This window comes from Trachemys scripta, chromosome 8, assembly GCF_013100865.1.
Source record: "Trachemys scripta elegans isolate TJP31775 chromosome 8, CAS_Tse_1.0, whole genome shotgun sequence".
NCBI lineage: Eukaryota > Metazoa > Chordata > Testudines > Emydidae > Trachemys > Trachemys scripta.
The window spans coordinates 45,730,737-45,757,544 of record NC_048305.1 but is presented as its reverse complement, the minus strand read 5'-3'; the positions used below and the strand labels follow the sequence as shown (position 1 = coordinate 45,757,544).

At 45.6% G+C, this 26,808-nt stretch overlaps 1 protein-coding gene across 1 annotated transcript in view; it reads right to left on the bottom strand.

Moving 5' to 3' along the window:
* Nucleotides 1-11,878: 11,878 nt before the first annotated feature.
* Nucleotides 11,879-26,808, bottom strand: part of VAMP4 (vesicle associated membrane protein 4) — a 33,657-nt gene continuing 18,727 nt past the window's right edge. Inside the window, exons 5-8 of the mRNA XM_034779390.1 lie at nt 24,701-24,801; nt 21,599-21,678; nt 20,894-20,945; nt 11,879-12,491 (exon numbers count right to left, since the gene is read on the bottom strand). Coding sequence (XP_034635281.1) covers nt 12,463-12,491; nt 20,894-20,945; nt 21,599-21,678; nt 24,701-24,801 — 262 coding nt within the window. The 3' untranslated portion in view covers nt 11,879-12,462. The remainder of the gene's footprint in view (nt 12,492-20,893; nt 20,946-21,598; nt 21,679-24,700; nt 24,802-26,808) is intronic.

Sequence of the window (26,808 nt, the reverse complement as noted above, 5' to 3'; positions counted from 1 at the left end):
ACCATGCTGCAAGTTCTGTATAACGATAGGTCTGTAAACACGCTGCACCTGCATTGCAATGCCCTTGCTGGGGTCGGCACACAGTGAGGTGGCTTTTTATGAGATCTCCGCTTCTAAAGTGACTTCCTGTCCACAATAAGCCATTCAGTCCTTTAGCCCCCTTTCTAAATATTCCCCAAAGCCTGTAACTCATGATAAGCCGCCTTAGCCTTTAGCTGTGCAGGCCAGTTATGGGAGGATTTGTAGAGGCAGAAGGAAGCAATATGTTATAATGCCGATAAGTACCTCCTGGCTGGCCATGCTGGCTCTCCCTGAGCAGTCACCACACTGGCATCTTCTCCTGCCAGCATTAAAAGCAGACCGGCACTGAGCTCCATTACTGGCCATGCCTTTGTAATGACTGTATTGGTGAAGGCGCCCTTTGCACTTTATTGTGCGATGTCATTGCATAGAAAAATCCACCGGGCATTTGCTCTAATGGCATCGCCCCTCCCTAAATTCATATCACAGCTGTTTGAATGCTAAGCCTCCTGCAGAGACATAGCTGGAGCCTGTAGGATTGCTACATGATGTAGCGTTTATAGGGCTCTGGCCTGCCACTGCTAAACATTAACTAGCTGGATTTTGCCCTAATTATTCTTACAGCACTTTACAGCTGCCTTATCTAAATACCCCAGCGGGTGGTATTATTTCTGACTGAATGGGACAGAGACATCAATCAACCAAGCCCTCAGGTTTCAAGTGTCCATTAATTTTGATTTCCTCAACTTTTATAGTCGCCTAGGCCCCACTCCTCAAAGGTATGTGGGTGTCTCACTCTATTGAAATCATTGGGCATTAGGGGCCTAAACACTTGGAGGACTTGGGCCCTAGATGCTAGTTCTCAGGACTCCTTGATGCTGTCTGCTGCTCCTGGCAGAGAATGGGCATCACCACCACATATGGGTTCTGGGGCTTGTTTGTGAGGGCAGCAGAGCTGGGACTAGCACCTAGCTCTCCTGAGCCCTGTCTGCTGGCCTACACCACCTTGTTGGCTACTGTCCAGTCCTGTTATGTTTCGCCCTGGGCACCGTATTTCTGCAATGTGCTGCATGAAGGGCTAATGCAAAGCAGGTGCCATTCCCCTCCTCCCACAGCACAAGGCAAGATGCAGCAATGAGTCCTCTTAATGGCAGAAATGTGTCCAGTACCCGTGTTTCAAACAAACCCGTTATCCACAGAGCCTGCCTTTGGACGCTCTCTCAAGCCTATGTCTGCATGAGCCAGGCACTGGCAGGGCTGCAGTTGCCTGCGGCTGCTCTTCCATTCATGTCAACTGGTTGGCGCGATTTCGTGGGAATGTTTGTATTGCACTTGGTGGGAACAGCTCATGCACTTACACAAAACAGGCTTAGCTGAAACAACTCAACCCCCAGCCAACACGCTGGCTGGGATCATAACCTGCCCAGAGCAAAGCAGATCACTTGGCTGGGGCCTCAGTGGGCGCTGGGGAGGGAACTGTGACTTAACAATTCCTTGGCTCGTGTTGGTTGCTTCCAGCCTTCATGTGTTTCTAAAGCAATTTTGATTTGTATGTAATGGTCTGAGGCTGCTGGGTACACTGCAGGGCCGTTGGCTTATGCCTGCAGCCATGGGTGCGGGAGCAGCACTGGCTGAATAGTTTGGATTTTCCCTCTCCTTTCCAATCTTTGTCATCTGAAAATGTAATCAAAGCCAACCCCTCCCGGGTAGACCCACAGGGGGAGGGGGAGTTGTGAGTGCTGATTCTGTGTATCCCAATGGAGCCATCAGGCTGACAGAACTCCTCCAGCTTGACAAATTTTGGTCTCTAAAGGCAGCAGGTGTGTGAGGAGGGGAAGGAGGAGGAGACAATGGAGTGGCAGGTTTCTTATAGGTGATCAACTGGCACCTCCCTAGCTTTAATTCATTCCCCTGGAACATGCCAGTCAGGTCATGATTGGATGGAGGAAAAAAACCTCCGCAACTAAGCCAGTCAACACAAACAATGGCTTGCATGTCTGGGAAAAACAAAACAAGGTGCAAAAATTCAGTGCCAGCTTAATATAGAGAGAGGCCCAAATGCCAGCGGGAGGTTAGTGAGAGAGCAAAAATCCCATCTATCCTATTGTTTTATACTGCTGCCCATCACCGTGGTGTCTGATCACTTCCCCCCTAAAATAGATAGCAGTGAAGGCTCAAGTGGACTTCATGGCTCCCTGGCTCTGCTGGGGCTAGAGCTCTGCTTGGGGTCAGGTGGGATGGTTGCTGGCTGATTGTTTCATGTCAGAGGTGGTGTGTGGGCAGAAGTAGCTGCCAGTGCGGAGCGTCATTTTTGCTATGGGGACTTTTCTGAAGAGGGAGGAATCCCACCAGAATACTATCAGCTGAGAGGCACAATTACACACCTTTACTATCTCCCATCCACTGGAGCACTCCCTTCTGGACACGAAGCAACGAAAGCAAAGCTGTGACAGATGCTAGCGCTCAGTGTTGATCACCAGACTTCACAAAGCCACATCTGGAATAAAGGGCCTGCTGCCTGAGATCCCATGGCTACATAGCATTGCAGGTGAACAACAGGGGCAGTGCCCAGAAAGGCAGAGCACCCTGGGAGGACCCTGCCCTGACCATGGGTAAGAAGGGCTGACAGAAGGTGGCAGGAGCTGCAGTTAACTATGTAGATGGCACAACAGCCAGCATGGGATCTGCCACATGCTCCATCCTGCTACTCCCGTCCTTGGGGGTAGGGGTAGTCAAAATGTTTCACGGGCTCATGCAGAGCCACCAGTCTCAGTGAGGCGTTATGGAGTTTTTACAGCTGAAAACCCAGAAAGCTTCTTGATTGCTTCTTGGCCGGCTTATGAGATTTGAGCATCTCGCTAGCTGTATCCGGAGGCACTGAGCTCCTTATAGGATGACTCCATGGAAGGAGAGGGAGATGTTCTAATGGCTAGAGCACAGGACTTAGAATAAGAGCTGGGTTCCAATCCCTGTTTTGCCACTGATATGCTACACGACCATGGCAAAATCACTTGATCTCTGGGCATGTCTATGCTACAGGTCATTGGCAATCATTCAGCAGTCATTTAACGCATATTAAAATTTTAGTATAGACAAGTCCTCTATGTAAAACAGGGATAAATACTAGCCTCCTAGGAATGACATGGGGCTTAATTCAGGTGTGTTTGTAAAGTGGACTTGAGAACCTAGGCAGGAAGGTGCCCCTTAAACATGTTATCCTAAAGAAGAGAGAGAAATGGGGAAAGACTCCAGTCTGGTGAAGGTCTCTCTAAAGCCTATGAAGAAGCTGAAGGGCTGACCACTTTACAAGTAAAGGAGGCTGAATCTGTTTCCTTGTTCAGCTTCCAATAGATGGAAGGGGCAGCAAGAAGAGCATGAAGAAAAACCATGGAACCTTTACACAACCTGTGACTAATGAGGTGACTCTTCAATCTTTCAGTGAGTGGAACGAGGCAGTGATCTAAACTTTGGGGTTTGATTAGTGTTTTGATGGCCAACCCTGCCATAATCTTTGGCATGGTATATGGCAAATTGCTGGATAATCTACTGTGGTTTTCAATTATGCAGACAGATTTTCTGCAAATACTTGCCTGAATGAGTGTTTTTGATTTATTCACCAGATCCTCAAAGAGCCTTGAAATCAGTGGGAGTTAAGTGCCCATGTACTGTGATGTTGCAGTCTATATGGTTTTATAAAAATATGCTAATGAGTGAATATGATATAACTGGAATATGCTTCATGCAAAAGGTCTCTTGTAAGATATCATTACAAAGCTTATAATCTATTGAGTTTCAGAGTAGCAGCCATGTTAGTCTGTATCCACAAAAAGAATAGGAGTATTTGTGGCACCTTAGAAACTAACAAATGTATTTGAGCATAAGCTTTCATGGGCTACAGCCCACTTCTTCGGAAACCTACTGAGTGTGATCATCCTGTTTGTATAAATGTACCACTCTTGTATCTGAAACTAAAAATATGAAATATAACTCTGAGGACCTATTGTAATTATGCAAAGTGTGGGCTATTAATGGTGGTTTGGAATCTTGATGACTCCCATTAACCAGGACAATTGTCTGTAGATGGCTGTGTTTTACCTGTAAGTCTTCCTGTATACGTGTGTGCTGGCAAGTGGGCAATGAAGTCTTGCAGTGACATGTGATCATGTCACCTGAACTGGAATCCATCTTTAACTTGAAGTCTTTCCATTGAGGAGGGGGTGGGAACCCAGAGATGGACAAAGGATTCCCGCCTTATGCATCATGAAGAATCCCCTAGCTACCACCTGAGCTGGAACAAGAGCTGTACCAGGGGAAAGAATTGTGCCCAGGCCTGGAAGGTGTCCNTGAGCTGGAACAAGAGCTGTACCAGGGGAAAGAATTGTGCCCAGGCCTGGAAGGTGTCCAGTCTGAGGAAAAAACTTACTGAAGCATCTCTGAGGGTGAGATTATCTTTATTCAGTTTGATTGGACATAGATTTGTGCGTTCTATTTTATTTTGCTTGGTGACTTACTTTGTTCTGTCTGTTACTACTTGGAACCACTTAAATCCTACTTTCTGTATTTAATAAAATCACTTTTTACTTATTAATTGACCCAGAGTATGTGTTAATACCTGGGGGAGCAAACTGCAGTGCATATCTCTCTATCAGTGTTATAGAGGGTGAACAATTTATGAGTTTACCCTGCATAAGCTTTATACAGGGTAAAACAAATTTATTTGGGTTTAGACCCCACTGGGAGTTGGGCATCTGAGCGTTAAAGACCTGTTAGCTGCTTTCAGGTAAACCTGCAGCTTTGGGGCAAGTAATTCAGACCCTAGGTCTTCGTTGGAGCAGACGGGAGTGTCTGGCTCAGCAAGACAGGTGCTGGGGCCCCGAGCTGCCAGGGAAGTCAGGGGTAGTAGTAGTCTTGGCACATCAGTTGGCAGCTCTCAAGGGGGGTTCTGTGATCTAACCCATCAAACCCATGTACCTTTGAGGATCCAGGACTAGGTTTTTAACAATTTTTTTTATGAAATATGGGGTTCGATAACATGGAAAGGGATAACTACCAGCCAACATACACAACATAATGGAAATCTTTGACCCAAGGAACTGCCTGAAACTAAACTTGTAGGCTAGATCTAATGTAATTAACATGCTTTGCAATCCAGGCTACTCTTTTCGCTGATGCTTCCCTTGTGAAGTTAGGGAGACATTAGAAAATGAAGAAATTTATTTCTCCTGAATAATAATACAAGGCGAAATTTAAAGTTCTACAATTAAATGCAACACCAGAGCCAGAGGCCACTAAATATCTAAGGGCATTAAATTAAACACATGGTCTGCAAGGATTCCAGGAATGATCTCCATTCCATGTGTGGAACAAGGATTTAAATCATTCTAGAACTACAGGGATTGGATGAGACCTGCCTCGTGGCAGATTATTTTACATCTCCCTACTGCAGGGTTTCCCGCAGCTTTTCCCGAAGCATCTGATGCTAACAACAGTCAGAGACAGGATCCTGGACTTGCTGGAGCATGTGTCTGACCCAGTCTGGCCACCCCTATGTGAAGTTATCTAATTCAGAAGAGTTTTTCTGAATAATGGGCTACTGTGTTAACTGAAATGGGATCATATATTCCAAGGCCAGAAGGGTCCACTGTGATCATCTAACCTGACCTCCTGGACAACACAGGCCAGAGAACTGCCCCCAAAGTAACGCCTAGAGCAGATCCTGTAGGAAAACATCCAGTCTTGATTTACAAATTGCCAGGGATGGAGAATCCACCCTGACTCTTGGTAAATTGTTCCAGTGGTTAATTGCCCTCACTGTTAAAGCATGAATTGTTATTTTCAGCCTGAATTTGTCTAGCTTCAGCTTCCAGCCACTGGAGCTTGTGATACCTTTGTCTGCTAGACAGAGGAGCCCATTGCTAAAAATGTTTTCTCTATGTGGGCACTTAGACTGTCAACCAGTCACCTCTAAACCCTTCCTTTGTTAAGCACAATAGATTGTCCTTGAGTCTATTATTGTGAAGCACGTTTTCCTTTAAATCATTCTTGTAGCTCTTCTCTGACCCCTCACCAATTTATCATCATCCCCTTGAACTGTGGACACCAGACCTGGACACAGGCTTCCATTCACATCAGGGCCAAATAGAGGTAAAATAACCTCTTTTTTCATATTCAAGATTCCCCTGTTGATGCAGCCAAGGATTGCATGAGCCCAAGGGAGCGCATGTTCACTGATTATCGACCATGCCCCCGCAATCTTTTTCAGGAGTCAGTTTCCCAGGATAGAGTCTACCATCCTGCAAGTATGGCCTGCATTCTTTGATCCTAGATGTAGATATTTACATTTAGCCACATTAAAATGATAAAGGATGTATAACCTCCCCTTGCACAGGAAAGAGCCTCACTGAATGGGTCTCTTCCTCTCTCTAACACCAATGATTCTAAACATGTCACTGACTGTTGGTATCTTCCTCAACAGGGCTCTATGTATCATGTGACTGGCCCAGCCATTAGGGTGTCATTTCATGATGTTTCAATGGCAGGCTTTCTTCCAGCTGTGCCCATCTCCTCTCTGTGACCCACTGTACAGTTAAGGGGAAACTGAGGCACAAAGAGACTAAATGACTTGCCCAAGGTCACACAGGAAGTCTGTGGCAGAGCAGGGACTTGAACCTAAGCCTCCCCTGTCCAACCATCCTTCCTCCCCCACACACAGCAGGAAGCCAGTAGTAACTGAAATGCTAATAGGAAATTTGTTCCAGGAATGAGTTGCAGGCAAAGTTTTGCCAGACATAGAAATAATGAGCCTCTATATAACCAGCTTTGTATCCAGCTACCCCAGCCTGATGTACTGTCACTCCTTAGCTCAAAGGATTCTACTTAAGTGGAAAAAAAATTGTTTTTACAGGGAAACGATGTAAATTAAAACGGGAAAAGGACAAGAGTTTAGTGGAGGCCAATACAGAGACACAAGTTAGTTTTGTACACAGAAATAAATACTGACCTAATCCACCCAACTGCAAGACGAAGATTCGGTAGAGTGTGTGTTGACCCAGTAATGATGCCCTCCAACAGCTATGGACTGAGCAGGGCTCTCTCATTCCCATAAAAAAAGTTGCTGGTAGATTAGAGGTGAGTGGGCTTCCAGGTCCATACAGACTATGGCTGTATGTGGCTAAAACTGGCAGGAGGCAGGCAAAAGCTTCTAGACAAGAGCTGCCTTTAGGTAACTTACTTTCTTTGAACTACTGCACTTCAGAGCCAGATCAGTGACGTTTGCTGTAGCAATCACATAGGTGGCTCATTTTAGCAAGGATCTCTCTTTGCTAAAAGTACCAACGCTGACCATGTTGGAAAGCACGCTCTCACGTGAGCCCAATTCTGCTCTTATCTTCACCAACATAAAAATTCAAAATCACCCTCTGAGAACAACGGGCTACACTTACACAGGAAGTGAAAGGAGAAGTGGGTCCAGGACTGAACTCAGCAACCTAGGAAGAGGCCCTTTTCCAAGGCCACAAGCATGAAGGCAGCTATGGGCTGTGTAGATAATAGAGGGCTTTCTGTTCTCACACATTCCCCATCTGAATCCTGAGTTTGACTATGGACTAGGATTGTATATTAAACCTTAATCAGGTTACTGTAGCTCCAGGAACTAATGATTTTTAAAGGGAGGTTAATGTATAGCTAACTATACTTCCAAGAAGCAACAAAGAGTCCTGGGGCACCTTAAAGACTAACAGATGTATTGGAGCATAAGCTTTTGTGGGTGAATACCCACTTCATCAGATGCATGGGTCTGATGAAGTGGGTATTCACCCTTGAAAGCTTATGCTCCAATACATGTTAGTCTTTAAGGCGCCCCAGGACTCTTTGTTGCTTTTTACAGATCCAGACTAACACGGTTATCCCTCTGATACTATACTTGCAAGAATAATTCCTAAAAATTATTTTGGATCCTAAAGCATGCTAAAGCTTCACCCCCTGCACCCAGGCCCCATGCCGATGCCCACCTCCCCTGCATCCGGACCCCCACACCTGCATCCAGACCACCCCCCACCGAGCCCCCCCTACCCTGCATCCAGACCCCTCCCACTGAGCACCTCCCCCCACATCTGGACCCTTACCCCTGCACCCAGCCCATCCCCATTGAGCCCCCCACACTCAACCCCCCACACCCTGACAAGTTCCACCTCCCACACCTGGACCACCCCGATAAGGCTCCTACCCCAACCAGCTGCACCCAGACCCCCACCAAGCCCCATTCCCCCAGCATCTGGACCCCCTGCTGAGCCTCCCACACCCAGACCCCACTGCCAAGCCCCAACCCCCTGCACCCGGACCCCCCCCCCCAGCCCCTGTGCATCCAGAGCCCGTCCAAACCCAGACCCCCACTGAGCCGCCTGCACGCAGATTGCCCCACACACCCCACATCTGTATCTTGATTACACCTATGCAAACCCACTGAATAAACATTGCAGTTGCACGGATGCAGTGTAGGAATTGCTCAGACCCAAGGTCCATCTAATCCAGTTTTAATCTCAGATGCTTCAGCAGAAGCTAAAGGAATCTGGCAAAAGACAGATGTAGAATACTCTTCGCTCAGGAAGCTTTCATCTTAATCCTTACTAGAGGGAATGGCTGAAGCATGAGGTTTTTACTCCTTCCATTTCAAAGCAAGATTTCTGCTCCCAGGATCTCTGTAACTGTTTATGCATGAGAAGGGGAAAAACCCCAGCTTGACTTTCAGATCCCAGGCCAAGTTTGCAGGATTGGCAGTTTAAAAAAGCCATCTCTTTCTGTGTGACTTGAGCAAATGGGTTTTGTGATCAGATGTAACAGACCATGCCGTGTTATTTTTCATCGCTTTTGGGGAGTGAGCTGCTCTCTCATAGAGGCTGGAGTTGTGTGTGAGGAGTGGACAGCATTTTTGCTATTAATATGTGTTCTTATTTTTAGGCAGCACATTTTATTTGACTACCATCGTGTGACCCATCACAGTAATCTAGCACCGGATGTATGGTGTAGTGGGAGACTGGGAAAGTGAAACTTTTAATCCTTCCCCTGTAGTCTTGACCTCCTGGCTCTTGTTTCTCCATGATGTATCCTTTTCACTCCTGTTTGTATAAGTGCGTAGAGATACATCTGTCTGGCAAGCCCTGCTCTTTGAAATATCAAGATAGAGGAGTCAGCCTGAAGGGCAAATCTTCAGAGCTGTAGAAGGAAAAGCTATGAAGTACCTGAGAATAGGGGCTTATGAAAGTGCCTCCAACTAAAACTACAGTACTGGCATACAACAGTCTCTCCCAGGCTTAACAAGGACTGGTGTGGCATCTACTAGTGAAATCTCCTTATGTGCCAACCGGGATAGGATTGGCTATGAGACTTCCTACAATCATTTTTCTACCTTCCCAGAGGGACCAGCACCAGCTGGCACCGCAGGTTGGAGGAGAGCACTCTTGCTGCTGCCTCAGCTGATGGTCACAGTGGTGAGCCCATAGGGAGTCTGCAAGAATTACTATTTTAAATGCCCCACCCACACCTCCAACTCACCTGTGGCACAAACCATCCCTTAATGAGTGGGAAGCTTAGAGGCTGCCCATGCTTGCTCAAACCCTTCCCTGACTTGTTTCACAGGCTCTCCAGTCTCAATTAGCACATATGGCCCTGAATATTAAGATGACCTGTCCACACTGCACATAGGTTGTTTCTTTTGGCCTCACTCTCTCAGCATATGTGCAGGGTGCCCAGCCATTTGATAGCATCATCAGCCAGGTGGAGAGCCGGTAGCTTGCCAGCAAAATAAGTCAGTGGGCACTTGTCAAGGATATGCAACAGTCTGAAGTTGACCACATCTACATCGTGGATCATTAGAGAAACCCCATTTAAAGACACTGGCTGAAATCAGCCTCGTGTGAGACGAGTGACATCAGACAGGAGCATTGTACTCTGTGTTGAACAGCAGCAGAGGGCAAGGGCTGATGTGCTAAGTGTCCAGGTGCTTGCATCCCAGGTTGAGTCAGACAGTTTTTGGCATATATTGTTCGGAATGCCAACTTTGGCTGCTGTCTTCAAGTGGTTGTGGGACATCAACAGTATCCAAAGTCGGGTAGAGGTAAACCGGGTTTGGGTTGTCCTGCAGGCGTGGGCCGTTCAGGCTCAGCTGCAGGTGCCATTGACTACAGTAGCCTGCCGTGAGCTTGAGATCATCAGTCAGGACCTCGTCTCACTCATCTGTTATCAGTCCGAGCTGCTCAGCAGGAACGGGGATCTTGAACATCCTGGGCATTATTACCACTCTTGTGTGGAGGACGAGATGCGGCCCAGGAGCCTGTAGCAGGACTGCAGGTTTTCTGTCATGACAGCAGGGGCAGTCAGAGATCAGGCTTGGTCACTTCAGACATTCCCAACTTTCCTCGCTCACAATGCAGTCTGCCCATTATTTGCTGGGCCAGGCTTTTGCCAAGGACCATGTAGTGTTCTGCATTCCATGGTACATATACTGGAGGACCAGTTCCTGGCAGCAGCCAGGGGTCTGTGAAAGCCTGTTGGTCACAAACTCACTGCAGTCTGACAGCCTCACATACCTTAGGAGTTAGAGAATTAATATAGCAAAGCAACCCAGTGTTTGCCTCTGGGTAACTGCAGGTTGAAGAGGTGGTATAAAAAAAAAAGATCATAATTCAAGCAGTAGGGTCTTCCACAGCTTCAGTCCTCTGCTATGAAAACTCCATTGGACCAATAGCTGGCTCTTTCAGCTAAAGCCAGAGTCCTTTTCCTGCTGGAGTGGTTCTCTGAGTGTTTATCGGATAGTCCAACTGATGTGATTATCAATGGGTAGCTAAAATGCAGGAACGGGGAGAACACACATCTATAGCTTTGACAGCAGTAGGGGAGTGGAAGGACAATAGTGAGGGAAACACACAGCTCTTGTATACGGGCTGAGCTCTGCAGGTCCTAGCACCTGCTATGCACAGCCCTTATTGCCTAATCTACCCTTTTCAAATTTACATCCCTATGCATCTTACAGCTGCCCTTTCTCAACAGTGGCACTGGAGAACTAGCACGTTTCCTCTGAGCCCCTCCTACATTCAGCTTTCTATGTACACACTCCTCTGCCATTACACACCCATGTTTAAGATTTTTAGGGCGAGGAGGGGTGGCTGTGATTTTTGCATCCCTGTACAGATGCCACAGTGGGAAGGTAAATATGCACATTAGCTCTGAGAATCACAGCTAGTCACCTACTGAGCAGTTAAAGAGGCTTCGCATGTTTCCAAGCAGTGGTGCTGGAACTTTTAGAGTGGGGGTGACATGTGTTCACGCCCCCCGCTGCTCCCTAGAGCTGGGCCATGGCTCCGGGAGGGGGAGATGTGGACAGTGGTAAGGGGACCAAGGCTGGGGGTGGTTGTGGAGCTCTGGGTGCGAGGCTGGGAGCGGAGCCCTGCGTATAACCTCGGGTGTTGCAGTACCGCTCTCCCCCTCCCCACCGCATCTTTAGTTTCCACACCTATGTTCCCAAGAGGAGGATGTGTTCCTTCAGTCAAGTTAAAAGTAACACAAATGCAGGCACACTTCTAATGCAGTTCTTCAGTCATCAGGGCATCAAACTGATCATATTTAAAAATCATCGATCTAGCTTTGGTGTAATAAGACAGTGGAAAGCTGATCTCCTGTGGATTCCTGATAACCTATGAGCACTTTCAGTACTTAGACCCCCCCCCCCCTCCCCACTACGGACAGGAAACCAGCATGTTTTTCAAATATTCTCCTGCCTCCTGTCACGCTCTGGCATTCTGCAAATCAGAAGATGCATTCCCCCCCTCATAAAGCCACAAAAGATTCACCAGGAGTTCCACGCTTACAGTCAAAAATAGGTTTAGTGGAATGTCTTTAGTCACAGCTGTAAGCAGCAATACTGAAAACACTTAGCTTGCACATCTCCATGACAGTACAGAAAGTCTCTTGGTTTGTAGAACCTAATTTTTTTTAAAAAAACATGAGAAAGTGACATCCTGGCAATTATTCACAGAATGGTTAGATTCCCTTTAACATAATGCTACTTTCCTCCTCCTTCACTTGCATGAAACAACTGAGCTCCTACCTTCGGCAGCTGGCAGTAGGAAACTGTGTTTAAATTATAAATAACCTCATTACTACTTAACTATATATACAAATAAAATGTATTAGCAAGTAGCTAGTTCCAAACTGGGATTCCTGGAATATAGCAAAAAATAGGGTTTGGACATTCAACCTTGTTATAAATCAATGTATATGAAAAAGGGTCATTTGGCAGTTCTCAGAATGCCCTAGTTAGAACTGGCTACTTGCCTCTTTCACCATCTTGAAAAAAGTCACCTCAGCTATATACATATGTTTCATTTAAATTACACAGCAGCTTTTATCATCCCAGAGCCGCTTCCACAGAGATCTCCAGCCATCAAGTCAAGTGTGGTATTTCAGGATGATCGGTACTGTAAGAGAGGGAAAAAACAAAACAAGTCTTTAAAACCATACATACACAAACCTACTATCAGAGCTGCAGAAGAGAAAAAGAAAAGGTTACTCGCCTTGTGCAGCGACTGTGGTTCTTCGAGATATGTCCACCTATGGGTACTCCACTTCTGGTGTGCATGCGCCTCGCAAGCCCTTGATCAGAGATTTTCTGTTAACAATGTCTGTTCAGTCCACATATGCGCTCTATACAACCTTGTGCTCTGAAGGTTTATAGGGCTGCACAGGCAAACTACCCTCATTTCCTTCTGTATCCGAACGTCCAACAAAAACGGGGAGGAAGGAGGGCAGGAATGGAGCACAGATAGGGAAATGTCTCCAAAAACCACAGTTAATGCACAAGGTAATTAACCTTTTTATCTTCAAGTGGTGTCCCAATGGGTGCTCCATTAGGTAGCTCCCGAGCAGTATCCTCACCAGGATCAGGGAGCTTCAGAATCCAGTCCAAGACTGAAGACGGTACAGCAGAACCAAGCACTGCATCTGATCTGATGGCATGGACCAAGGCATAATGTTCAGAAGAGGCATGCACTAGGGTCCACTTAGCAGCTCTGCATATCTCAGACTCAGGAATGTTTCTGAGTAATGCTGTGGAAGTTGCTTGTGATATGGTAGTATTATCCTTTGGGGTGGCAAAACACAAGCTGCATCATAGCAAGCGGTAATACACCCAGAGATCATCTTGAAAGTCTCTGTAAAGAGATCTTGGACCTCTTTGATCTTTCTGCAATGAAGACAAGTATAGGTGATTTCCAAAGTTGCTTGGTTCAATCCAGATAAGAGGCCAATGCTCATTGTACATCTACTCTACGAAGGGAAGTCCCCCGCTCAGATTTATGTGGGTTAGGAAAAGGTACCAGTTGATGAATAGACTGGTTAAGATGGAAATCTAACAGCACTTTAGGTAAGAACTTTGGATGTGGTTGTAGGGAGACCTTGTCTTTGAAAAATATTGTAAATGCGGGGTCTGCCATCAAGGTTCCAGTTTCTCCAACCCTACGGGCTGATGCAATAGCTACTATAAAGGCCATCTTCATATATAAGTGAAACAAGGAGCAGGTTGCCATAAGTTCAAATGGAGGTCCCATAAGGTATCAGAGTACCAGATTAAGATCCCAAGTCACAGTAGGATCCTTAACCTGGGGATAAAGATTCCTTAGACCTTTAATAAATCTGAAGGACATAGGGTGCGCAAAAATAGAAACCCCCCTGGTGGGGAATGAAATGCTGATATCGCAGTGAGATGAACCTTTGAGATAAATTATAAACCCTATTTTTAAAATCCAGCAAATAATCCAAGATGGTTGACAGTGGAGACGATTCAGTGGAGATGCACAAGGGGAGTGATGGTGACACCAGTGGTTGAAACTTCTTCTGTTTCTGAAGATAAGTAATTTGAGTTGACTCCCTTCTACTGTTCAGAAGTAAAAAACAGTAGACTTCTACAGTACAATCAAAAAAGCTAACAATGTTAGGAACAATTGGGAGATAGATAATAAGAGAAAATATCATAATGCTACTATAGAAATCCATGGTATGCCCAAACCTTGTATACCACATACAGTTCTGGTTGCCCCATCTCAAAAAAACACATTAGAATTGAAAAAGTACAGAGAAGGGCAACAAAAATGATCTGGGGTGTAGAACAGCTTCCATACAAGGAGAGATTAAAAAGACTGGGACTGTTCATCTTAGAAAAGAGACAACTCAAGATACCATAGAAGTCTACAAAATCATGAATGGTATGGAGAAAATGAATAAGGAAGTGTTATTTACCCCCCTTCACAGAACCCAATGAAATTAATAGGCAGCAGGTTTAAAACAAACAAAAGGAAGTACTTCTTCACACAATGCACAGTCAACCTCTGGAATTCACTGCCAGGGGATGTTGTGAAGGCCAAAAGTATAACTGGATTCAAAAAGATTTAGGTAAGTTCCTGGAGCATAGGTCCATCAGTGGTTATTAGCCAAGATGGTCAGGGACGCAACCTCATGTTCTGGGTGTCCCTAAACCTCCAACTCCCAGAAGCTGAGACTGGACAACAGGAAATGGATCACTCAATAAATTGCCCTGTTCAACAGGATACAGAGCTAGATGGACCATTGGTCTGATCCAGTATGGCCATTCTTATGTTCTTATAATTAGTAATATGTATTCCTGTTCAGCAGGTGAATTCTAATCCCATGAACCATCTAGGAGACATGCTTGTTTACAAGCATCGTCCACCAGGGAATTAGGTGGGGGTTGGAAAACAAATTCCCAGTCCTTCGGGAAACATTTTATTTTTTAACCGCCCCCTTACAAGTTGACAGTATGGTAGAAGGAGTTTGCCACACATTTGCTGGATCCAAGAATGCTTCATTAATGAGTAGCGCAACCCAAGTGAGTGTTGCCAACTGCAGAACTTCCAGGAGCTTGTGATGTGAGTGTAACTTCCTTGAGAGGTATCTAGAGGGTGTCCACCACCCTCTTCACAAGGTTCTGGAATTGACTAATAGCGTCAGTCATCGATGGTGGAGGCACGTCTGTCTCAACAGGAGACAAAGAAAATAGGGGTCTGAGTGGTAGTCTTTTTGTTCGCCCTAGCCTCTTGTCATCAAAGGCCTCCTTGTGTGGGGGGTTTGGTGGAGGAGGCTGTGGGACTCTAGTTTTCTGGTGTGGTGGAGCCAGAGATCTGGCAAATTGCTGCTGATACACTGCCCAAGGATCCCACTACGGCTTGTTGGAGGCCCATATGGGAGAAGGGTTGGTACCCAGGACTGATCCCACCATCCCAGACATGGGCAAGGGGCTTTGTCAAAGTATGGGTTCCAGTAATGGAGACTCCTGCACTGATAAGGAGAAGACTGCATGTCTCCTTCATCCTCTGCAACGTCCTCCAGTGGGCCCAGTAGAAAAGGGTAGAGAATCCTGTGGTACCACGAAGCACTCATCATCCAGACTGGCATCTTGGTACTGAGAGTCATTTGGAACCCATAAGCAGCAGGGACTCTGGTTCATCTAAAACTGACATGTCGCTGAAGAAATGGAATTCCTGCCATACTGAGTGGGTCAGTGCTCACCTGTCCCCTTTAAACTAGGTTCGACGGGGACAGGTGAGCAAAGCCCACAGGTAAGTGGGGAACATGGAGACCGGGGAGATGGGTCGGAAACAAGAGGGAGTGTGGGCTATATTGGCAGAGAGAAAGGAGAGTCAGGACAAAACTGGGAGGAAAGATCAAACCAGTATCTTAGATGCCTATATACAAATGCAAGAAGCATGGGGAATAAGCAGGAAGAACTGGAAGTGCTAATAAATAAATACAACTATGACATTGTTGGCATCACTGAAACTTGGTGGGATAATACACATGATTGGAATGTTGGTGTGGATGGGTACAGCTTGCTCAGGAAGGATAGACAGGGGAAAAAGGGAGGAGGTGTTGCCTTATATATTAAAAATGTACACACTTGGACTGAGGTAGAGATGGACATAGGAGACGGAAGTGTTGAGAGTCTCTGGGTTAGGCTTAAAGGGGCAAAAAACAAGGGAGATGTCATGCTAGAAGTCTACTACAGGCCACCTAACCAGGTGGAAGAGGTGGATGAGGCTTTTTTCAAGCAACTAACAAAATCATCCAAAGCCCAAGATTTGGTGGCGATGGGGGACTTCAACTATCCGGATATATGTTGGGAAAATAACACAGCGGGGCACAGACTATCCAACAAATTCTTGGACTGCATTGGAGACAACTTTTTATTTCAGAAGGTTGAAAAAGCTACTGGGGGGGGAAGCTGTTCTAGACTTGATTTTAACAAATAGGGAGGAACTCGTTGAGAATGTAAAAGTAGAAGGCAGCCTGGGTGAAAGTGATCATGAAATCATAGAGTTTGCAATTCTAAGGAAGGGTAGAAGGGAGAACAGCAAAATAGAGACAATGGATTTCAGGAAGGCAGATTTTGGGAAGCTCAGAGAGCTGATAGGTAAGGTCCCATGGGAATCAAGACTGAGGGGAAAAACAACTGAGGAGAGTTGGCAGTTTTTCAAAGGGACACTATTAAGGGCCCAAAAGCAAGCTATTCCGCTGGTTAGGAAAGATAGAAAATGTGGCAAAAGACCACCTTGGCTTAACCACGAGATCTTGCACGATCTAAAAAATAAAAAGGAGTCATATAAAAAATGGAAACTAGGACAGATTACAAAGGATGAATATAGGCAAACAACACAGGAATGCAGGGGCAAGATTAGAAAGGCAAAGGCACAAAAAGAGCTCAAACTAGCTACGGGAATAAAAGGAAACAAGAAGACTTTTTATCAATACATTAGAAGCAAGAGGAAGACCAAAGACAGGGTAGGCCCACTGCTTAGTGAAGAGGGAGAAACAGTAACAGGAAACTTGGAAATGGCAGAGATGCTTAATGACTTCTTTGTTTTGGTCTTCACCGAGAAGTCTGAAGGAATGCCTAACATAGTGAATACTAATGGGAAGGGGGTAGGTTTAGCGGATAAAATAAAAAAAGAACAAGTTAAAAATCACTTAGAAAAGTTAGATGCCTGCAAGTCACCCGGGCCTGATGAAATGCATCCTAGAATACTCAAGGAGCTAATAGAGGAGGTATCTGAGCCTCTAGCTATTATCTTTGGAAAGTCATGGGAGACGGGAGAGATTCCAGAAGACTGGAAAAGGGCAAATATAGTGCCCATCTATAAAAAGGGAAATAAAAACAACCCAGGTAACTACAGACCAGTTAGTTTAACTTCTGTGCCAGGGAAGATAATGGAGCAAGTAATTAAGGAAATCATCTGCAAACACTTGGAAGGTGGTAAGGTGAAAGGGAACAGCCAGCATGGATTTGTGAAGAACAAATCATGTCAAACCAATCTGATAGCTTTCTTTGATAGGATAACGAGCCTTGTGGATAAGGGTGAAGCGGTGGATGTGGTATACCTAGACTTTAGTAAGGCATTTGATACGGTCTTGCATGATATTCTTATCGATAAACTAGGCAAATACAAATTAGATGGGGCTACTATAAGGTGGGTGCATAACTGGCTGGATAACCGTACTCAGAGAGTTGTTATTAATGGTTCCCAATCCTGCTGGAAAGGCGTAACGAGTGGGGTACCGCAGGGGTCTGTTTTGGGACCGGCTCTGTTCAATATCTTCATCAACGACTTAGATATTGGCATAGAAAGTACGCTTATTAAGTTTGCGGATGATACCAAACTGGGAGGGATTGCAACTACTTTGGAGGACAGGGTCATAATTCAAAATGATCTGGACAAATTGGAGAAATGGTCTGAGTTAAACAGGATGAAGTTTAACAAAGACAAATGCAAAGTGCTCCACTTAGGAAGGAAAAATCAATTTCACACATACAGAATGGGAAAAGACTGTCTAGGAAGGAGTACGGCAGAAAGAGATCTAGGGGTTATAGTGGACCACAAGCTAAATATGAGTCAACAGTGTGATGCTGTTGCAAAAAAAGCAAACATGATTCTGGAATGCATTAACAGGTGTGTTGTGAGCAAGACACGAGAAGTCATTCTTCCACTCTACTCTGCTCTGGTTAGGCCTCAGCTGGAGTATTGTGTCCAGTTCTGGGCGCCGCATTTTAAAATAGATGTGGAGAAATTGGAAAGGGTCCAAAGAAGAGCAACAAGAATGATTAAAGGTCTTGAGAACATGACCTATGAAGGAAGGCTGAAAGAACTGGGTTTGTTTAGTTTGGAAAAGAGAAGACTGAGAGGGGACATGATAGCAGTTTTCAGGTATCTAAAAGGGTGTCATAAGGAGGAGGGAGAGAACTTGTTCACCTTAGCCTCTAAAGATAGAACCAGAAACAATGGGTTTAAACTGCAGCAAGGGAGGTCTAGGTTGGACATTAGGAAAAAGTTCCTAACTGTCAGGGTGGTTAAACACTGGAACAAATTGCCTAGGGAGGTTGTGGAGTCTCCGTCTCTGGAGATATTTAAGAGTAGGTTAGATAAATGTCTATCAGGGATGGTCTAGACAGTATTTGGTCCTGCCATGCGGGCAGGGGACTGGACTCGATGACCTCTCGAGGTCCCTTCCAGTCCTATAATCTATGAATCTATGAATCTATGCAGCAGTTGGCTTGGGCGGTACTGTAGGTTTGCGGCAGGTAGGCACCAGGGCTGAAGATGTGTACTTTGATTTTGTCAGTACCAACAGAGCCAAATGGGAAGGCACCACTGGCAAGTTTGAAATAGACAGTGCTGATCTGGAAGCAGATGATACTGGGGCCTTGCCGGTGCCGTGTTTCTCTGAAGTGATCTGGAATGTCCCTGCTCCACTCGTACCACACGAGGAATCTTTCACCTCCATGGTACTGAGTCGAGACCTCAGACACTGTAGACCTAGCACAAGATCAGGACTTCTTGGGAGCTGGCTGTTTGGTGGGAGACCAAGCTCCTTCCTCTTCAGAGCCTTCCCTGAAATCTTCCCCCTCTTAGGCAATCCATTAGTTGAAGTAAAAGGGACACTGGATCTGTCTGGAGACAGATGTATGGGGCAGATGTCTCCAGACTTGACTTGGAAGTGAGTCAAAGGGAGCACTCCACCAGTAGAAGCTTCAGTTTGGTTCCCCATTCTTCTGAGCTTTAGATTTTAGAGCCAGGTGACAGTTACACCTTTGGGAGATGTGGGATTCTCCCAAGCAACAGATACATTTAGAGAGGCTGTCGCTGATCAGGATAGCCTACTGACAAGAGAGGCAGTGTTTGAAACCTGGTGAGCCAGGCATGCCCCCAGCCAGGCCAAATAAGTTCCCCAGAAAAAATGGGAGAGGAAAAACTGAAACCTCTCACAGCTATCTAACTAATTCTGTACTAACAGCAACTAACCCTAACTAGGAACACTACATTAACTAAACCACTTCAAAACACACTGAGACAGGCACGAGATGGATATGCTAGGGCTCTTTGTCAGGCCAAGGCAGCCAGAGTGGTGCCCCCACGCAGCCCTATATACCCTTGGCATGCAGCACAAAGTTGTCCGTTTGGCATGTGTGAGCCAAACGGACACTGCTAACAGAAAACCTCTGATCCAGGACTAGGGAGGTGCATGTGCACCTCAAGTGTAATACCCACACAAACAGTACTTGCAGAAGAACCAGATTTCCTTAGTCAACCAAGGGACCGCAAGTAAAAATATATTTCCTTGTTCAAATGGATGAAAATGGCACAGGGTCTTGTCCCTGTAGCATTTGCGCAGGATGCAAACTGAATCCATTTCCAACTCCCCAAACCAAACCTGATGGGATTGTCCATCAACGTCACTCCAGTCGCTACCATTCCAGCTGTTGGCTCTAACTCTTTCACTTCCTGACTGCATTTCAGCAGGATGAGATAGTCCCTAAGGATATTAGGTTTTTGCTCACTGCCAAGGCAGGGCCTTGCATAAAGCTACGCCTGTACCACTGCTCCTACATGGATGGGAGAATTTTCTCCCAAGGTCAGTAGCAAGGAAGGGCCTTGCTGTTGTGCTGGCCTCCTGGGGTTCCTTGTTAAAACTCGGCCATCCATCTCAAAGGATGGGTGGAATGACTTCTCTGCCTCAGAGCAGCACTCTCTCTGGTTATTGTTTATGTCACTGTAGTGCCTAGAGCTCCCATTGCACTAGGTGCTATAGAAAACACACAGGACAGGGAGTTTACACTCTAAATAGACACGACAGGCTAAGAGTGGGAGGGGAAACAAAGGCATGGAGAGGGAAGTGACTTGCCCAAGGTCACACAGCAAGGCTGGTGGCAAGGTTTGGAATAGAACCCAGCTCTGAGTCCCAAGCGTATACTCAAGCCACTGGCCCACACTGCCTGCCAGAGATTATTATATAAGCCCCTTTTGAAGGGAGCTTTGTCTCAGAATAGACAAATTGCCATAGATTACAGGTATTTTCAAACATTTTCTGAGAGAAGGTACCTCAGACCCTTTGGGTCTTCAGTCCATCTCCCTTCAGACTTTGCAAGCTGATCACGGTGCTACGTGCTGAGTTTCCAGGAATAGGGTCTCTCTTGTTGAGAAAGTGCAACTCCATCTCCTGCCTTGGTAATGGTTATTAGAAGGTCTTTGTTTAAACGAGAAGAAATTTCCCACACATGCCTGTAATCCCAGCATGGCAGGGGTTCAGCACAGGCAAGGGGAGCCCTTGGTTAAAATATTGGCTGCATGTGACTGAACATCCCTAAGGAGCAAGACTTGGGGTCACTGGCAATTTCTGCTCAAGTGCTACTGATCAGGTCATATGTGGATGGCAAGGAAGTTCTAAGTGTCAATTTTAACATTATTTACAGCAAACAAAATGTTTCAATGTAAAAATAAAACCACCAACCATGCAGGGAAGGGTTGTCAATACTTACTGATGATCACTAGCAAGAGGATGACAGCAACCAAAGCTACAAGGGCCTTCATCTGCAAGAAGAGCGCAAAGAGAGGGAGGAATTACCTTCCTGACATGAGACCACATGTTTGGCTTGTTCTAAATTAAATGAGTCACCTCCCTGTTTAGATCCAGGACAAGGTATCTGTTCCCCTATCCCAGAATACTGTTGATGCCACTCCACAGACCAGATGGAAGGGAGTGTATTTCAAACAAATCACTTTAGCTGACACCAATTCCTAAACCAGCTCTCTGGTGTCTCTTGGTTTAGAAAGCAGAAAATAGAGGGGAGTTTGGGGTAAGCTGCATACCTGATTTGGAAAAAAACACCCCAATATATCAACACAAGAGTGTGTATAGATGTGATCATATACAACATCTATCAGCACTAGAAAAATGTTCCCTGATACCTCAAACGCCGAGACCAAAAATTTTCAAGCCTAGGTACCTAAAGTAAGACTCTCCCAAGTAACAGTATCCTGACAGAGCAATGCATGATGGTACTCATGGTCTCTGCTGGCCTCAGCTCTGGATTCAAGATAAGAGTGGCTGCAATATGCCCCATTTTCATACAAGCTAGATACAAATCTCAGATTCTGGCAATCTTCCCACGTTACTCTTAATAGGACCAAATTTTTAGAACGTGCATTAAGAAATCCACTCCTTCCCCTCTCCATTTACTCACCTTGCACCCTCGCCACCACATCTGTCTTCGAAGCTGTTTGGATCGGTTGCTGAACGCTGTTGCATTGTCTGATAAACTTTCTGCATCACATGGAGAGAGAAAAGAATTAAAGGCATAGCAGCATGGGCACATCTAGAAGCACAAACACACCAGAAAAAAAGGCCTCCGGTTCTGCAAATTCACTTATTCTTAAACCATAAACTAGGCAACAATCGCCAAGTGCTTCTGCATAATTATATTGAAATTCAGCATGCTGTGTCTCATCAATGTGCTGAATTTCACTAGCAACACAGTAGAACTTTGCCAACACAAACTAATGACTAGGAGACCTATTATAAATGGTGAATGTATTTTACAAATTGTAAGTGAACAGACAAGAAAAAAAAATGGTCTTTGTCAGTTTGCATAAGAGTAGTTTAATTGTGGCAACACCATAAGTATACTAGAAACTATAAAAGTTATGGAAATCAGCATTACAAGACTTGATTATAGTGTTCTGCAATTAAGCCTTTCTCCTGAAACACAAGGTGAAATTCCCAAGCATTTACGGTAATGAGAATTTTCAGCTCTGCAGAATAGCAGAACAAGAATGAGTGAGGTTCCACGGTAACTTGTAAGGGTCCCAAATACATTATAGCATATAAAGTCAAGTCTTTTATAAGTGGACCCTTCAGGTTAAAAACACAAAAGGCTGAAAGAGGGAGAATTAAATTTAAGTTGAAATATCCAGTAGGACTACTAAAAAAAAAAAAAGCAAAATGCTGCTGCAAGTGACCAGCTCAAGCCAGCAACAGATGAGGGGTATAGAAATCTAGAAGGTATGTGAAGAGAACAGCCATGACATGATGGAGACTTACCCCTAGCTGGGAATGATACTAACTGGGGAGGTGATGCAAACATCAGTGAGGTCAGAAAAACTATACAAAAGGGACCTACAGAGGTTAAACATCTAGACAGCAAATAAAATGAAGTTTAAGCTGGCAAAATGCAAAGCCAATACATCGGAGGAATACTAATCTGAAATGCAGCTATTCGGGGGAGGGAGGATCTCTTTCAAGACTCCTGCCTCCCCAGAGAAAGGGTAGGGGCAGAGAGCCGGTAAACAAGAACTTACAGTTCCAATTTAAGGGCAATGAAAGTCAATGCAGAGGTATCAAGGGCAGATTTACAAAGGTATTTAGGCACCTTGCTGCATCTTTAGGCACCTAAATATCTTAGTAAATCTGGTCCCAAGTCATGACCCAAGTTAATAACAGTGTTTTATATAGGACTCTGGTGAGATCGCATATGGAGCACAGCACACAGGCTGAATACCAGCAGGCTGCCAAGTCTTTACTCCTGGGAGAATTCTGCGCCACTGCGCATGTGCAAAATTCATGTCCCCCACAGATTTCTTTGTTCCCCAGCAGCAAAATGACTCTCTGACGGGTAAGCAAAGGGAAGACAACAGCGGTCATGCGACCCTCCCCCGGAGTATGTTTTGGGTGCCCAGGACAGCCAGCAGAGAAGTAAATCACTGTGGGGCAGGGGGCGGGACTGGGGAAGGCCTAGTTGGTGGCTCCTACCCTGCGTCAGGCTCAGCTGCTAGTCCTGGCTGGGTGGGGGAGGACAGGACATTCTCTTTCCCTGCATGGCATCCAGGGCTGGGTCAGACCCACCCCCAGATTTCTCCCCAGGCTGCAGGAAGCTCTGCAAACTCCCTCGCCACCCCCTCTCCCTGCACCCATCACTCCTCAGGTACAGGGGGAGGAATCACTGTACGGGGAACTGCTCCCGCATCTGCCCAACCCCCTGCATTGAGACCCCCCCATACCCAGACCCTCCCACCGAGCCTCAGCCCCCCAGAATCCCACCTACTGAGCCCCACTCCCCCTGCACCTGGACCACCCTGATGAGTCACCTGCACCCCCACACCACTGTGCTCCAACCAGCTGCACTTGAATCCCCACCCCACTGAGCCCCACTCCCCCCGCCCCCGGACCCCCCCCCACCCCCACCCCCCCCTCCCACGCTCTCTCTCTCTCTCACACACACACACACCCCTGCTGAGCTCCAACCACCTTCACATGGACCCCCTTGCAGAATCCCATTACCATTGTACCCAGAACCTCCCAACAAACCTCCATTGCTGAATCCATGTCCTGGGGGAAGCTGCAGAGTGATCTTCCACCTCTGTGCAGCCAATGGCCTATGCTCCACAATGCCATGCTGGAGCCTCCACATTTATTTGACAAATAAAATTTGCAGAATTTTAAAACATTGTGCACAGAATTGTTTATTTTTTGGCGCAAAATCCCCTCAGGAGTAACAAGTGGAGGGAACATAAAGAGCAACTACCCCAAGTAAGGGGATGGAAGGAGCGATGGATGAGGAATATTTAGAGAACTATTCCTGGGCTGTAAAGAGATGAAGTCGGGGGAGGAAAATGCAATTTAAGGGCAATGAAAGTCAATGCAGAGATATCAAGGGCAGATTTACAAAGGTATTTAGGCACCTTGCTGCATCTTTAGGCACCTAAATATCTTAGTAAATCTGGTCCCAAGTCATGACCCAAGTTGATAACAGTATCCAGGAGATAGGTGGGTTCTCTCCATAGCGGCAAGTTATAAGCACCAAGGGAAAGAAAACGTTTAAGGAGGCTCAAGGAAGTACAGGGATGAAAGTGGAAAAGGGGACACTTGGCTTCCCAACAGACAGACAGTAAGATCGGCAGTCTCAGGCTGGAAACAGCCTCCCAATGGAAGTGGTGTATCCATGGAGACACTTCAAATAGAGGTTTGTCCAGATTAGGATATTGTAGGAAACACTCATGCCCTGGGCCCATGAGAAAATGTGCTTCAGCAGGTTATCGTCTCGTTCTGATTTCCAGAATCTGCTGTCATGAAATGGAATCAATCTAACACCATTGCCCAGCAGAGAGGGATGAGGTGTACAGCAAAATAGCCACAATCACCAGGGGAAAGAAGAGGACTTTCAATCCCTTCATTAAGCTTATTCACAGTGGTGTTTTAAAGCTGCCTAGAGGAGCATGCTGTTCCCCAGGACTCACGTGAGGGAGGGGAGGTAGGAAGAGAGTTCTAGAATATTATTAAGTATTCCCACCTGATTTATCCTGTAAGTCATCCAGTCTCTCTCCTCTTTCAATCACCTTGGTGATGTTCTCCTGCATGACGTCAATGACTTCATCCACCTGGTTCTGGACACTAGAGGAAAGTAAAGCCATTAGAAATGGCACAGGCCTAACAGTAGCAGGTGTTACGGACTCTATATTCCATTACCGGTGCTTCGGTGAAAGCTGTTTGCACTGAAAGAATGAGCAGCAGTTCACCAATGATACAGACAGACCCAATAGCGGAAAGGTCATTGCGACATTTGAGAAAGCCTGTGGTGGCCAGGATTAACCCTGTGTCATGATGTTCCAGGAGATAGGTGGGTTCTCTCCATAGCATCATTTACTCTGCAACACTTTCTCATCCTCACCCCATGCTCAGGCCAACTACCTGGAAAGTTGGAGCAATATGTTTATAGATGAGGAATAGTCTTGGTCCATGAACTCAAGGGTGATTTTTCCTGGCTAAGGATATTAGCACTTTGTTCTCCGAGGAAAAGGAAGGAGCTTTAATAGCATTTTGTTGCTCTTGCAGTTCCTGCCATATTGTACTGTTTGACTTTTCTAATCCACCTTCAGATCTCTCAACATCAAGAGTTTGCGCTAGAACCTAGCTCTGGTTTCCCTGCATTACCCTCCAGGTCTCCTTCAGGACTCACTCCACACTGCAGAGGGGTATGGAAGTGACTCAGTCTCTTAGATTGGGATTTTTAAAAAGGGGTTTACGGAACTATGTACCCAGCTCGCTGAAAGTCAGTGTGAGTTGAGTGTCCATCTGCCTTTATCTTCCTATCAAAAGGAGAGCAATGAAATGGAAGATCTGAAAGCATTCTCAATACCAGAGTCACTTTTTCAAACAATGTTGGGAGAATTAATTAAATCTCTTCTATCTTTGCTATTGTTGGGGTGCTGTGATTTGGCAGGGTCTGAGGACGTCTGTTAGTTAAGTGTGGCCTTTTAAAGATCTTATCAAAGATGCGGAGAGCTTGGAATGGAGGCTCTTTTGTTGCAGGGTAGTACGTTTCTTTTGTTTTATACACTTCAGTCACTATGTCCTTTCTGGAGTGCTAAACCTCAACACAGGGTTGTTAAATAGCCTGGGGATGAAAGCATCAGGAGGGTGTTTCCCCAAGGAAGTCTGCAATTGTATTTGAAGAATCAGTTGCATTTGCCCAAAATGTGTTCAAACAAATTTCAAAGGAACAGATCAAGTAAATTAAGATGAACTATCATATCCCAGCTTCTGAATTCCATATCAGAGGTTAGTCAACAATACAGGTAGTTATTTTGCTGCACAGTAACCAGGTTCAAATCCCTAAGGCTACTGCAAATTCAGAAGTTAACGGACAATGCCATAAAATAACACAAAAGCCACATATAACAAAAGTACTTGACTACATTTTGGAGATAATGCACGTTTGTCTTTACTGGAGATGGAAATCAGAAACAGCGTAGGGCCCCTGCAATATAATAAGAACGGCTATACTAGGTCAGACCAAAGGTGCATCTAGACCAGTATCCTGTCTATCAATAGTGGCCAATGCCAGGTGCCCCAGAGGGAGTGAACCTAACAGGTAATGATCAAGTGATCTCTCTCCTGCCATCCATCTCCAGCCTCTGACAAACAGAGGCTAGGGACACCATTCCTTACCCATCCTGGCTAATAGCCATTAATGGACTTAAACTCCATGAATTTATCTAGTTCTCTTTTAAACCCTGTTATAGTCCTAGCCTTCACAACCTCCTCAGGCAAGGAGTTCCACAGGTTGACTGTGCGCTGTGTGAAGAAGTCATATGAAATGTACTGGCCTCATGGGACAATGGCAAGAACAGTTGTCTCTGAGGCACTAAAAGCTAAGCATTGGACAAAACCACCGTTTTCTTCAATGCAAGTAGGTTCTAGGCTCTTACTCTGGTAAGATTATTTTGTTCAGTTTCTTCAACTCATAAAATGCATGGATTGAATATATATTAAATGCGTATACTGAATCTGCATAGTTTGAAAAGCTGATGTAAACACGAGAAGGAGAAAAACTCTAGCCATTCCCACATATTCTTGGATATACGTGTCATGTACTAATGGAAAAGGTCCAATGCTTTC